The sequence below is a fragment of the Sprattus sprattus genome (assembly GCF_963457725.1).
Source record: "Sprattus sprattus genome assembly, chromosome: 18".
Taxonomy (NCBI): Eukaryota; Metazoa; Chordata; class Actinopteri; order Clupeiformes; family Clupeidae; genus Sprattus; species Sprattus sprattus.
Window position 1 is genome coordinate 2815001 of NC_137916.1, and position 15000 is coordinate 2830000.

The following is a 15000-nucleotide window of genomic DNA, read 5'->3' on the forward strand; positions in this document are numbered from 1 at the left end:
TGTTCCAGCTTGAATTTAGGTAACTGTGACTGACCCTGACTGTAATTGCCCTGCAAACAGTTAGTGTGCCCAAACTTTTATGCCCACTAGACCCACTAGATGGTGCTGTAGCTACACCTCATTCCAGGAAGCTACTCCTCATAGCGTAGGTAACTATACTTCTAGGTTAGGCTAGAGTACTGCCCAAGTTACACTACAAGGTGTCTGCCACTGCAACACCATAGCCAAGTGCCTAAGTCATTTCATAACCTACCCTATTTTACATTACTTTAGCTTACCCCTCTAGCTAAACATAACAATGGATAACCCCTGTGTAGATCAGTTTATCTCTTCCGTAGCTCAAAGCCTAAAACCTGGTTACCCTGAACTCGTTAACACTTTGAGTTTCAGTGAATGCAGGAAGGAGATAAACTCTCTACTAAACAACAGGTATGATGCGCAGACTGAATCCAAAGACCCATTGTTAATATGCTTGCTACTGAACTTTCACAGGCAAACCAGCCTTGCCTTTCAGAGCAATGCAGCATTAGAAGCGCAGAATGCTAGTCTCCTCCAAGAGGTACAGACACCTAACAAGAAAGCTATGCGCTACCTAGGAGACCTACACTCAACAGAGTTAGAACTCTGTTCACACAAGGAGGAGCTACTGAAGGTTAGGTCAGAACACCCTGCCCCACCACAGTCGTTCAGCCGATGTGAGTCTGGTTACTCTGATTCACACTCCTCCCTTGGTGAAAGGTCTACCCCTCCTTCGTTCAGATGGGAACACTTCCCAACTGACCATCAGTCCTTGGGAATGAAGTCAGCTCCTCAACCTCCACTGAGAGACAGAGTTAACAGCCTGACTTCCCATTTGCCCCTAACAGATACAGAAGAAACAGGTAGTTTATTCCCCAGTAGATATACTGCCCATCCTTCTTCTCAGCCCCTGTTAAATAACACTTTCTTCCGTGCCCTTCCCTCCGAAGGCAGGACTAGGTCATGTACAGACTGTTCAGCCTCCTCTCCATACATCCACGAGAGTGAGTACCGCTGTCCAGCATCTGCCTCTCACCCAGAGAGAAGCACATTAGAATGTGATAGACATGTCCGTTCCCATGCTAGATTAGTCTCGCCTTCTTCAGAAAAGACCCTACAGAGTCCCCGTCTAGAAGTGCTTGAGCTCATAGCTAAGGACATTAAAATGTTTGACCCAGACCACCGTGATCAACACATTGACGATTACTTTAGGGAACTAGACAATAACATGACTGACCTACCCAATGCAAACCAAAGGGAGAAAATTAAACTCATGTGGAAAACCAGCTCTAAAGCAGTCCACAAGTTTATTCAGGCACAACCTCCCCGTATCAGAAATGATTACGCCGAGCTCTGTCATGCTTTAAAAGAAGAATACTCTTCTCCTGCTGACGAGATCACATCATTGGTTGCTGCCTCCCAAGTCAAACACACCCGTCGAGAACACCCTAGGGATTTTTATAAACGTTTGAGACATGCATACTTCCAGGGCAAGAATGCACCAGGCTTAGAAGAGAGTTCCACCTTCAAGTCTCTGTTCTTGCGCAACCTGCACCCATGTGTGCGCACTCACGTTTCCCTAATGACGCATGAAGGTAACCCCTCAATGAATGAGATCAGGAAGTTGACACAGATGGCTTGGGAAACTGTTGTCAATTCCAAAGAAAGGGGGAAAACAACTGAGCCTACCTGCTCAGATACTAAAGCGTCTCACAAATTCACGGCCTCACAAGTTCACCCTCACAACAGACCAAAGGGGGGTGACAAACGGCCTCATAGGGACACTGAGCGTAACCGCCATGTCCATCATCAGCGTCGTAATGGAAATACATCCCCTAGAAGCAGCAGAAGGCCATATTCCGAAATCATGGCCCAGAAACATGACCTGCCCCTAGATTCGACGGACGATGACTACCATTACACTGACCGACACTCAGACCATGGCCGCAAGTCTACAGACAGTGATAGTGCCTCTGACTGTCCCTCTGACTATGGTTACCCCGAGCGTAACAGTCCTGAGCCAAGAGTCAGACGACACTCCAAGCGCATGAACTCCAGAGTTCATCACTAACTGTCTGTTGAGCCAAACAACACAAGCCACCCTGCACTGACAGTAAGACAAATGCTTGCTCAGGGATCTCACTTTTCTTGTAGTTGTATAGGCCAAACTTGGATTTGTTAGCAACGGCAGCAACTTCCATTATTCTGAACTAGTTCATTAAAACTACTGCAGTAGCACACTAGCTTCATACATTGCAGACAAAGCTAGTAATGCACATGTCCACATCAAACACAAGTTTAGGACATTACCATACTGCCACACAAAACCTTGATACAGCCATTTGAGCTTTAAGTTTTGAGATCAAGATGACACCCTTCCGCAGCAGAACATGCCTTAAGGACAAAAACAGCAAAGGCTGCCAAGACTAGTCAGTCACTAGTCATCTACTAGTCAGTATTGTCATCCAATCTATTGAGTGATTCAACAAACACACTCTTGGATTCTCAAGAAATGGTTTTATCATTGTATCAGGTGCCCCTATCTCTGCATCTCAGCCTAACAAGTTGACATCACTAACTTTTCCTATTCTCACTAACCCTGACGAGTAGATGACCCACTGGTTTATTTGTTGTATGCTATGTCATTGTCATTACTGTTTATTTTGATTTTGTCTTTGTAACTTGATGACTTTGTACCTGCTAAGCCAGAATAGATAGTATCAACAAATGCCCAGTACTGATGTTACAACTTTGACTGTCTCACCAATGAACTCTTTCCACACATGGACTATGCACAGTTGTGCTCACTGGATCACACATCCGGTGCAATCAAGTGACCAAGGGGGGATGTAGGTGGAGCCCAACAAAAGACTTCATTACCCACAATTCCCTTATCACTCTGACTTTCTTATCTGACATTTCACAGAGACAATTGGCTGCAGACAAGGTGTTAAAATCGTGACGTACTTTTGCCTATAAACTGCGTTGAAACGATACATTCATTCTCTTTGCGCACTCTCTCTCCACTGGCTTTGGCCAGCTCACATCTCTCTATCTCCTGGCGTCGGCCAAGGAGCGTCTTCGTCCTTCCACCGTCACCTGGTGAAGGCCTACTCTTTTGTTTTCAACAAAGACAATCTCTCGTTAGCCAAACACTGCCCGCTAACTGAGACAACGTAAGTTAAGCAAAGCAGCTAACAATTAGATCTGCCAGTTAACTCTGCAACGGGAGAAACAAAGCACAACAGAGACCTCGCGGAAACTGCAACATTCCGAGCGATCAAATCCTCCGATCTAAACTGCAGTGTAATACCGACGACATCTCAGTAAGGACAACTTTCTCCACCTACGGACTTCTTCTCTGCCTCAGGAACATCGGATGCGCCAACACTTTTCCAAAGGACTGGTAACATCGACTGGGCAGTTAGCTATCATAGCTATTCACAACCTGGCTAAGCATAGGACTGTTTACATATGCCATTGTTCATGTATTGTATCTGTTTTGTTTACCGAACATAACTGTTATATACTTTCATTGTTAGTTGGTAGTTGGCTTCGCCACACCATCCAAGGGAAATCGTTAGGATAGCTTATCAGACACACGAGTCTTGCATGCATTACTAACCATCTCTTTATTCTAACATGGCATCTTAAATCACATACGATTACAAATACATTGGTCTTCATATAGCCACACACGCGAAGCTCACAAACTCGAACTTCCCGGTGCATACATAGGCTCGTACTCTTTCACCACACATTTATGTTCACGAACGTGCACACATGCACGCGGAACTGCGGTGGTCAGGACAAAGGGACACACACACACATACTTTCAGGCGCGCTCCTAAAAGCGCATCACCGAGTTTACAAGCTCGCTCACACACACACTCCCTCTCCCTTACACATACATATACTTCTTCAATTAATTAGTTAGGTACATTTAGCTAGATTACATATTGTGTGTTATTTCTTTATCATTGTGTAATAAATACTTTGATTTATATACGCTGGTTTATTTAATGTTACACAAGAATGGACGTTGTCAACCTCTTCTATTCAGAACTCCAATTCAACCATACTATTAATAAGGTAACTTTGTTTGTAGTTATTAATTTAATTATTAATCAGAGTTCCCAATTGATAGTATAATATATTTTATGAGACTGATATATTTAATGAGACTGATTTGTGGATTATCAACTTAATTGATCTGCCTTTGTGTTGAATGGTTGATGCCCTGTCCAATCGGGTGAGATTACCAACATATTGTTGCTGTTACAAGGACAGCACCAGTGTGTCTTGGTGGCCCTCGTGAAGTCAATATCACAATTCATACACAATTGCACCCACATTCACCCGGCGCCTGCTCACTGGGTAAGATACCTACCTAATCTGGTACTCCAAATGAGAATGGTACCCATTTTACCTACAGCTGTATGACAGTTAGACTCCGCCTACACACCTGCACCAAACAGCGTCAGGGGACCAGCAGGTGGGAAAACATTTGACGTAAATAGAGTTTGTGTATGTGTGTGCGTTTATTTGTTTGTGTGAGATGTGCATGTGTGTGTGTGTGTGTGTGTGTGTGTGTGTGCAGTAGCCGACACAGGCAGAACATCTATGATCCTCTGTGCATACCCCCCCTTACTGGTGTGTCTGTGTGTGTGTGTGTGTGTGTGTGTGTGTGTGCTCTTATAGCTGTTGCAATGCTGTGTTATATGGAAGCCTGTGCAGCTGCCACAGCTTTGCTTTAGATGACCACAGAGATGACGCTCTTCTTCTAGTTCTTGACCCACAGAACCAGCTGGATTCATAGGCCTTTCCGCTTCAGTGGGTCCCCGCCTGCCTCCTCTGAGGGGTCTGCTTTCTCTGAAGGTTCCTACCTTCTAAATGCTATCTAAGTGCTTTTTCCTCCTCCTCCTCCTCTCTCTATCCTCCACTCTTCTTCTCTTTCCCCTCCTCATTCCCCCTGTTCTCCTCCCCTGTGCATTAGGCCGGCCGCTGGCCAATACGCCCCCCTGCAGCGAGAGGGTCTCTCTCATTGATTTCCCTTTACCCCAGAGGGGAAGAGTGGCGGAAGGAGGGATCGCAGGAAGAGGAGAGGAAAGGAGGAGGGAGGAAAGGATGGATCAGAGAGAGAGAAAAGAGGAATGATGTGAAAGAGAGTCGTTCATCTTAGAACACCAGAGCAGGGACAGAGTGTTCCGGAACCCTAAGAGACCTTAAGAGACGTCTGTGAGTTAGCAGATCTCTAGATTGGAAAAGGTGTGAGGAATGAGTTGTGTGTGTGTGAATCAGTGTGTGTGTGTGTGTGTGTGTGTGTGTGTGTGTGTGTGTGTGGCAGCTCTCTTCACTGCAAAGAGAGTGAGGTGGAGGGCAGTGGTTTAGGAAAGCTCTTAAAATGGTCTCTCAAGTGTACTCTCTTCTGTGTCCATGGGTCTGTCTGGGAAGTTTGTGTCTGCACTGTTTTGTGTGTGTGTGTGTGTGTGTGTGTGTGTCTGAAGTGTGTATCTTTACTGCCTCTGTTTGTCCTGACCTGCCTGAGTTCTTACTGCAATGGTCCTGTGTTGCCCAAAGCAGTTCACCAGAAGGCTGAGGATCAGGTCATCCATAGCGTCTCATTTCAAACACCCACTGTTACGTCCTCCTGCCTAAGGGGTCACTGTTTTTCCCTTATTTCGTTTGCCATTACGTTTGCCTTATTGTAATTGTGTGCAGGTGTTGCCTGTACAGACGTGAGCGGAGCCCGTCATGTTTTAAGGCCGGATCGTCCCACCAGAACGGCCTCTTTCAGCTGCGTGCCACCACGCTATTCGGGCCTTCCTCGCCGTTCTACGTTGATATCGAAATTCTCCGTTGCATTTAGCCTTTTCTGTTAATAAGTATTCCCCTAGATACGAGCCCATTCTGTCTAGTGCTTCATTTGTTGCGTATCAGAACAGCTGGTATGTAACACCACCATGTGCTACTGACAGACTAACAGATCGAAAACACACACACAAGAAACAGGCACAGGCAGGATTTAAATTTGATCTTTTTATAAAAAGAGAATATATATAGCAGTTCAGTTTTGACATCAACAACCCTCTCCATAGAACACAGCAAATAAAAAGCCATAGAACCACAGGTAGAACTCACACATAGGCACAGACAGGACTACGGGACCCGCGCAGGTCGCCTGGCAACCACGGCCGCTTTTGTACAATATATGAAACACCTTTACACACACAGTCCTTGAGCCACGGCTCGTTACAGCAGTGGACAGTGAGGGGGGGGCGGGGGTGGGGTGGTGAGGGTGGGCAGAGAGACACACACTAACAGACCCAGTCAACCCGGGTGGGTTGGGGGGGGGGGGGGAGGTGGGGGGCAACCACGGGGAGAACACAGGATCACTACAGAGGTGCACACATCCAGGGGAGTTGGAGCCGTCGCCTAGGAAACGTCCCCGTGGCGACGCTGGGGATATCATTCTCTTCTGGTGAGTGGGCCCAGCGCTTGCTCTCTGTCTACTGAGAGAGTGGCTGGGCTCCGGCTAGATCTATATATCTATATATCTATATATATAAGCTTCAAAGAGCTTTTTAATTACACTTACTTTCATGTTTTATTAGTCTTTTTTAAATCATTTTTTCTCTTTTTAAATTTGCATCCACAAAAACACTACTCATAAAACCAAACTCACTATGGCTAAATGCTAATGTGCTAATGTGTGTTGCTCTTTTTTAAGGTTGATAAACCCACAGACTGTTGCCATGGCTTTATTGCTTTGTACACTGAGAACGGGGGCGTGGTCAGACAGTAGCCCCACTCTCAGTAGCTCATTGGGCAGCTGTCCTCCAATGGAAGCTCTCCAGCTGTGACCTTGTCTCTACACATCACCTTTGGTTAGTCGTGTAAAGAAAACCCAAACAAAAACAACAAACAGACTTCATGACATTCAGAAAAAAAACACATAGTATAATTTGATCACTTCAAGTAAATTTTACATTAATCCATGCATAACACACATTCACAGACATTAACATGACATGGCGGTAGCTTTATGCGTCTCATAGCAGACGTATGTGAAGGTTTGGGTCCTTGAGACAGACTGTGCTTAATACAGACAAGCTATCATCTTCTTAACTCCCTCTCTATGGCCAGACATACTGTGCATAGGGCAGATTAACTCTTGGGATATACTATCTCTCTTGCTTTGGATAATGTATCTTAAACTCTCTCACCTAGGATAAACTAACTCTCTCTTAACTCTCTCCTTCTGGTTTTAGAGACTGTTATGGACAGACTAACTGGACAGCTGTAAGCTGGTCTCTCAGTGCTTGTCTCTCTCTTTCTAACTACTGGATGGTTCAACTGTCAGTCACTCTGGCTCGCCTGTCACCTCCCCCAACAGTGACCTCTCTAGACACGTTGTTTTTTTAACTTTTATGTCCACATGTTGATACGGGGACGAGACATTCCCTGTCAACTCATGTGCTCAAAACCTGGGGTTACTGCTGAGGCTCAGATGCTTCTCTCTCTTTGTGCGTCTGGGAAAGCTGCAAGTGTCATCCCCATAGCAACAGACTCTCTCTGCCTCTCTCTCTCTCAGTGTCTTTCATTCATTCTGTCTGTCTATCTGTCTCCCTGTCTGTCTCTCTTTCTCTCTGTCTGTCTGTCTACCTCTCTGTCTCTCCAGTCAACTTCAGGAGAGTCTCAGTGGTTGTCTTACCTGCATGGTGTCTGTCCAACACACTGAGCTACATCAGCTAAACCCTGATGTTCCCCACTGGAGCGTTCCTCATCTTTAGAACCTCACACTGAGCTACATCAGCTAACCCCTGATGTTCCCCACTGGAGCGTTCCTCATCTTTAGAACCTCACACTGAGCTACATCAGCTAACCCCTGATGTTCCCCACTGGAGCGTTCCTCATCTTTAGAACCTCACACTGAGCTACATCAGCTAACCCCTGATGTTCCCCACTGGAGCGTTCCTCATCTTTAGAACCTCACACTGAGCTACATCAGCTAACCCCTGATGTTCCCCACTGGAGCGTTCCTCATCTTTAGAACCTCACACTGAGCTACAGCAGCTAAAACCTGATGTTCCCCACTGGAGTGTTCCTCATCTTTAGAACCTCACACTGAGCTACAGCAGCTAAACCCAGATGTTCCCCACTACAGCGTTCCTCATGTTTAGAACCTCACACTGAGCTACAGCAGCTAACCCCTGATGTTCCCCACTGGAGCGTTCCTCATCTTTAGAACCTCACACTGAGCTACATCAGCTAACTCCTGATGCTCCCCACTACAGCGCCCCTCATCTTTACAACCTGCAGCCTTCCTAAACAGGAACTGTCCTTGAAATTGCATACAGTGCTTGATACAATATATTATTTCCTATCATATACTGTATAGTTATAATATAATTTAGATTGATTAGATCATGTCATAGAATGTTAATACATATCTGATGCATTTAAATATATTTATATTCATATTTGTAAATATATTTATACATCTGTTAGTTCAATGTCTAAATTCTGTCTGCATTACACAAGCCCTTGATGACATGTTCCATGCCTGCTTTTCTAGTCAAACTTATTTCTTTCTCTTTCCCTCTCTCTTTCTCTCTCTCTCTTTCTCTCTGCCTTTCCCTTTCCCTCTCCTCCATTGTCTTAATGATTAGTGTGCTCTTTAAAGCAAAGACCCAAGTCTTCAGACGTGATTCAGCTATGTTGCACCCACCGAAACCTCACAAGGATGTGTCAGAAACCAGGAAATAAGGAACTGACTCGCGCTCGGTGCACAGGTTCACAAGGACAGGCACAACTCACTCCGTGCAATCAGAAGAGGATAACAAGAGCAAAACTCAAAGTGGTTTCTGACTGGGAGGCTCCACAAAGCCCAAAACAGCATTATATGGACTTAGCCCTGATCAGTACTGTATGGACTAAGCCCAGATCAGTACTGTATGGACTTACCCCTGATCAGTACTGTATGGACTAAGCCCAGATCAGTACTGCATGGTCTGAACCCAGATCAGTACAGTATGGACGGAACCCAGATCAGTACAGTATGGACTGAGCCCAGACAGTACCACAGAGCCGAGAACAGTACTGTATGGCTGGCTATGCATGGAGAGTACTGTTGGTTATTTACAGTGACTCAGCAATCTTGTATGGGAAGTATTCTACTGGTCTGTTGTATTACTCTGCTGCCCTGTCTGAAATGCACAACTGGTCAGTACACAGCGCCCAGAGCAGTATTTATGGCTGGCTATGCATGAAGAGTACTGTTGGTATGTTTGTATGATTCAGCAGTTCTCTATGTAAAGTGTACTACTGGTCCATTAGGATGACTCAGCAGTCTTGTGTCTGAAATGCATTACTTGTTTGTAATAATGACTTGGCAGTCCTGTTGACTCAGCACTTCACAAATGTACACATGATTGCACTTGAAAAATAAAAGTCATTCTGTTTTTAAAATACATATAACATTTACAACCCTCCAATCTGATATGTGCAGTGATACTTTTCATCTGAAGGTTATTAGTGTGTGTGTGTGTGTGTGTGTGTGTGTGTGTGTGTGTGTGTGTGTGTGTGTGTGTGTGTGTGTGTGTGTGTGTGTGTGTGTGTGTTTGTTTGTTTGTTTGTTTGTTTTCTGTCCTTTCTTCAGAGATTATCTTTTTTCATTTTTAAACGTGTGCAAACATACAACAATGGAACTTTAACTGGTATAGGTGATTACTTCATCTTTTTTTTTGTCAGAACTCACAAACACTACAAAATAGGTCTACATTGTGTGTGTGTGTGTGTGTGTGTTTGTCTTTGTCTTGAGTGCGTGTTTGTGTCAAGTGTGTGTGTGTGTGTGTGTGTGTGTGTGTGTGTGTGTGTGTGTGTGTGTGTGTGTGTAGCTCTAGGAGTACCCTCCGTAGCCCGCCTGCTGCCCCCCCTCCTGTACGTACTCCTCCGTCTTCTCCCAGCCCTCTGCCCAGCCCCCGTTGAGTTGGGTGGTGGCGCCGTAGCTCTTGGCTGGGCCGCCCGCTGCGTTGTAGCTCTGCATGATGTCACCCGTCTCCTCCGCCAGCTCGTCCTCGTCGATGAAGCCGCACTTCTCGTCACTGGTCAGCTCCGGGTCCGCCCACGGCTGCTTCTCGCCCGACGCAAACAGCCCGTAGAAGATCACACCGCCGTAGTGCACTAGGGCGGCGATCAGGAACACGTACTGCCACTCCTCTCGAGTCTAGAGGGGGACGGGGCAGAGAGGGGGGGCGGAGAGAGAGTGAGAACGAGAAATAGAGGAAAAGAGTGAGAGAGAGAGAGAGAGAGTCAAAGAGAGTGAGGGAGGGAGAAATAGAGAGAGGGAGAAAGAGAGAGAGGAGGGAGTGAGGGAGGAGAGTTAAAGTGGCTATGCCAAGCTAGCACAATGGCAGATAGCTGAGTGTAATATTGATGAGCATGTTTATAACCATGAGTGGCGCACCTTGTGTTTAGTCATGGCTCCGACGATGAGTGGGCACACCATGCCAGAGAGGGTGCCCACCCCATTGGAGATGCCCATCAGGATACTGGCATAGCGAGGGGCGATGTCCAGATGATTGACATTGAAACCTGCCAATCAGAAGCCAGACAAAGGACATTCATTCATTTATTCATTCAATGGGAATTCTCAATTTGATAGAAATCCACAAGGAAAATTGTTCAATGTGGATCTCCCAATGCTTGCTGTTGCATTGCTATATTCCTCTGCCCCTCATTTGAGTTCACCTGTGTGGCTCACCTGAGGCTCACCTGTCTGCCATTCACTATAAATGCAACCCAACCTGTGCTGATGAGGGGGTAGTGTTGTCCCTAGACATTCGGCTGAACTCTGTCTTGTGTCACCTTTATGTTGTGGTTGGAGTGGCTGGCCGTAACCCTGTGTAAAGCCCATGAGGTGCATAGCTGTGCCTGTGCCCTCGCTGCAGCCAGAGAGACCACCTCAGAGTCTTGGTAATTAGCAACACTCTGGCACTAACGACTAGCATGTGAAATATTAATGCTAACGACTAGTGACTGTCTGACAAAGACTGAGAGGGCATTAATCACTGCAGGGTCCACAGCCAGTGCCTCACCCATACGCATCATTTAAAGTAAAATCTTTTTCCGTATAACAACAGTAAGGGTTTTAGTAAAAACCATGTGAGGAGATTAACTAAGGATTCAATTAGTGTTAATTTAGTTTACAGGAAATACAAAATGTTAGGTCAGGGACTTACTGTAAAATAACAGTACCATGGTAATACATATTTAAGGCCTCCATTATGTCATGTTAAGGTATATTCCCAGCATACCGCAGTCTAAAGGATGTTACTGTGTAATGTACAGTCTGTCTCCTCTACATTTCCCCATAGGGTATAACACTGACCTCACCTTACCAGTCTCCATAGCGTATAAAACTATCATCACCAGTCTCCATAGCGTATAACACTAACCTAACCAGTCTCCATAGCGTATAACACTATCCTCACCAGTCTCCATAGAGTATAACACTAACCAGTCTCCATAGCGTATAAAACTAACCTAACCAGTCTCCATAGCGTATAACACTTACCTAACCAGTCTCCATAGCGTATAACACTAACCTAACCAGTCTCCATAGCGTATAACACTATCCTCACCAGTCTCCATAGAGTATAACACTAACCAGTCTCCATAGCGTATAACACTAGCAAGTCTCCATAGCGTATGTCCCACTACTGCTATCCTCGTCTTCTCGTCATCTGTCCTCCCCTCCCCTCTTCTCTCCTCTGCTCTTTTCTCTTGAGAGACGCCATGAATTATTTAAAAAGTCCAGGAGAGAAGAAAGGGAAAACAGGCATTCAACTCAGACCGCCGTACTCAGAGAAATGGAGAGAGAGAGAGAGTGAGAGGAAGCGGAGTGGAAAGATGTAGAGATGTGTGTAAAAAGAGAAAAAGAAAGTGTGTGTGTGAGAGAGAGAAGATGAATGGAGTGGGGGGGAGGAGGATATGGAGGCAGATGCATGCCCCAAAAAGCTCTCTTGCTCTGTGTGTGTGTCAGCGTTTCCGTTGTCCGGTAATTACCGGTCTTTGTCCGGAAAAAAATGTAAATGTCCGAAAATATTAGATCTCACCGGTCAAATTGTCTGATTGGAATTTCTTAAAAATCCCGTCCAGCAAACACAATCTGAAATAGACAACAATCCTAATATTTAGGCCTATAAAGCAAACGTGCACTGCCCTTATTATTATGTTTTAAAGGAACAGGCTATTCTGCCGCTTGAAAGTTATTAAACAACAAGCATATGCTGCATTTTAAATAAAGCGCAAACCGTCGGTTACAAACGGAGCGAACCGAGTGATAAGTATCAAACATGGCCAAGCAGACTAGCCTTAAAAGTTTTTTTCAGAGGCCAAACTCAACTGATGAGGGTGAACCTTCTGATGAGGATGAACCTGTAATACCTGCAGTGTTGCATCTGAACGCGTTTAATTTCATTCTACTGTCTGCCCGTGCGTGAGAGCGCGAAGTTGCGTAGAGGCCGAGAGCAGACAGACAGATAGAGATTTTGAAAAATAGCTTGCAACATATTAAAAAAAAAGAACTGGACAAGCGCATTTTTTGGAGCTGTGAACTTAGTTCAAAATGTAAACTATGAACTGAACTAGTGAACTTTCCAAACATTGAATAGCCTACCTGAAGCCCTAGATGTTCAAACAGCTTTACCAGGGAAAAGGCCGAAGTGTCGGGCGTTTATGTCCGAATGAAGTTCCCATGGCTAAGGTGCGAAGTAATTGATGGTAACAGTAAAATGTTCTGTTAGCTCTTCGAAATGGCAGGACGACGCAACAGATTCATAAGAGGGTCTAATCATTTTAGAATCTCCGCTGTCATTGAACATAGTCGGAGAGCAATGACCTTGTTGCAGTGCTCAATTTCACACAGCAGGTTACGATTAAAGGCCATTTATTGACGCGCATCAGGCATTTATGTTTTTTTCCCCATTGTAAACTTTGGCAAATAAACATGTTTCATTCTAAACGACCTGATTATGTAATTCTTTAAGCTAAACATGGCGTCAGTTTTCTTCTATAGAGTTCCTGCGCCTGTCGTCATAGTTGCTGGTCGCGTGCCGAAAAACGATGGGCGTAGCCATTTTGGCAGTAATCGCGTCAGTTATCTGACAGGCACTGACTGGCAGTCACGGCTTCAGTTGACTGTCATTTAGCCGTTGGGAGTGATTAACCTATGTATGAAATTCAAAAAATATAAATTAAGGTTGAAAATCACAGCCACTTAGGTTGGGTACGTTCAAAAACACAAACTAGCAAGTTACAGATGCACTGCAGTAGCTACCCAAGATTATAAACTAACATGCTAACGTGACACTGCCGAACCTAGTCAAGCTAATAAACAAGCAATGCTAACGTGACACTGTCTATCAAACTGGGATCATTTAATACTTACCCTTGCAGTGATGATGCCGAAGTTTTTGGATGCAAGACTCCACAGTCGAAGTTGTGTTACGAAGCCGGACTGACACCATTTATAAGCCTCCAAGCCTTTGTATGCTCTGAGGGAGTCCCCAGTATAAACTAAGGGAAAATTGAGCAGATAGCTGTGGATGTCAGCGTAGCGCAAGTCAGGTAAATATATTCTTCGTTGTAGGATGTTATGCTCTTGAAAAGCACCCCAGGAGCGTTATATGGGTCACTTATATTTAATCTCTGTAATTTTGGCATCATCACTGCAAGGGTAAGTATTAAATTATCCCAGTTTGATAGACAGTGTCACGTTAGCATTGTTTGTTTATTAGCTTGACTAGGTACGGCAGTGTCACGTTAGCATGTTTGTTTATTATCTTGGGTAGCTACTACAGTGCATCTGTAACTTGCTAGTTTGTGTTTTTGAACGTACCCAACCGTGGCTGTCATTTTCAACCTTAATTTATATTTTATTTATTTATTATTATTAGTTATATACGTATATTCGCTCGGTATGAACTCTTCAAGGCTGGCGCCGGTCGTAATGTTTACTGCCAAAATGGCGTCCGACAATCAAAAGTCACGTGACGCAGGAGCTCTATAGGCTAATTTAGAAGCAGAAATAGATATATGACCGGCTTATCATTAAAATGTCCGGAAAATGAAAACTCTGCCGGTCATTTTGCCCGGCAACATTTTTCTCAAGCGGAACCTCTGGTGTGTGTGTATGTTAATGTGTTTGAGTGTGTGTGTATGTGTGTTTGTGTGTGTGTGTGTGTGTGTGTGTGTGTTTGTGTGATGCAAATGGAGATAAAAATTAGGTGATGAAGATGATGGTGTTGAAGATGGTGTTGATGAAAATAAAGATGATAAGGATGACGAGATGATTAAGTTGGTGTAGGTGTGAGTGAGAGTGAGTGCCCTAACTGGTGATGATGAAGATGATGAAGAACAAGAAGAAGATGACTTTCTCTAAGGGTGCTTTATTCGTGAGTGATGTATCTGAGGGGTCTTACTGACTGGTAGAATCAGTGTGTGGATTAGTGTTGCTCGTCTTTCACTGAAACACACACACACACACACACACACACACACACACACACACACACACACACACACACACACACACACACACTCACACTCACACACACACACACCCTGTAAGCAAAATTACGTCCCCTCGACGTCCTGTAATGGTCTCTCTGAACGTTCTAAAAACGTAAATGTGTATGGTTCCCTTGACAACTCTAGGACGTTTTGCACGACGTTCCAAGACCGTCACGAGGACGTTGCGGTGACAATTGGGAAACGTTTTCTATAGGTCCTGGGGACGTTCTGCAGGAAGTTGCAAGAACGTCCTGAAGGCATTGTGGTGACTTCTGGGAAACGTGTTTTAGACGTCCTGGGGACGTTATTCAAGGACGCACCGCGGAGGTAGCAGGCATGGTGGGGGTAACGAAAATAAATTATTGGAGGACCTTAGGCAACGCAATGGATCATAAAAAGAAATCA

General features: G+C 44.9%; 1 protein-coding gene across 1 annotated transcript in view; it reads right to left on the reverse strand.

Annotated features, from left to right (window-relative positions):
• Window positions 1–9919: 9919 nt before the first annotated feature.
• The window catches only part of slc17a6b (solute carrier family 17 member 6b), a gene marked incomplete at both ends in the record, with an annotated part of 25765 nt that continues 20684 nt past the window's right edge, over window positions 9920–15000 (reverse strand). The window contains 2 exons of the mRNA XM_080857091.1: window positions 9920–10246; window positions 10487–10614. Of these exons, the coding sequence (XP_080713217.1) occupies window positions 9920–10246; window positions 10487–10614 (455 nt within the window). The remainder of the gene's footprint in view (window positions 10247–10486; window positions 10615–15000) is intronic.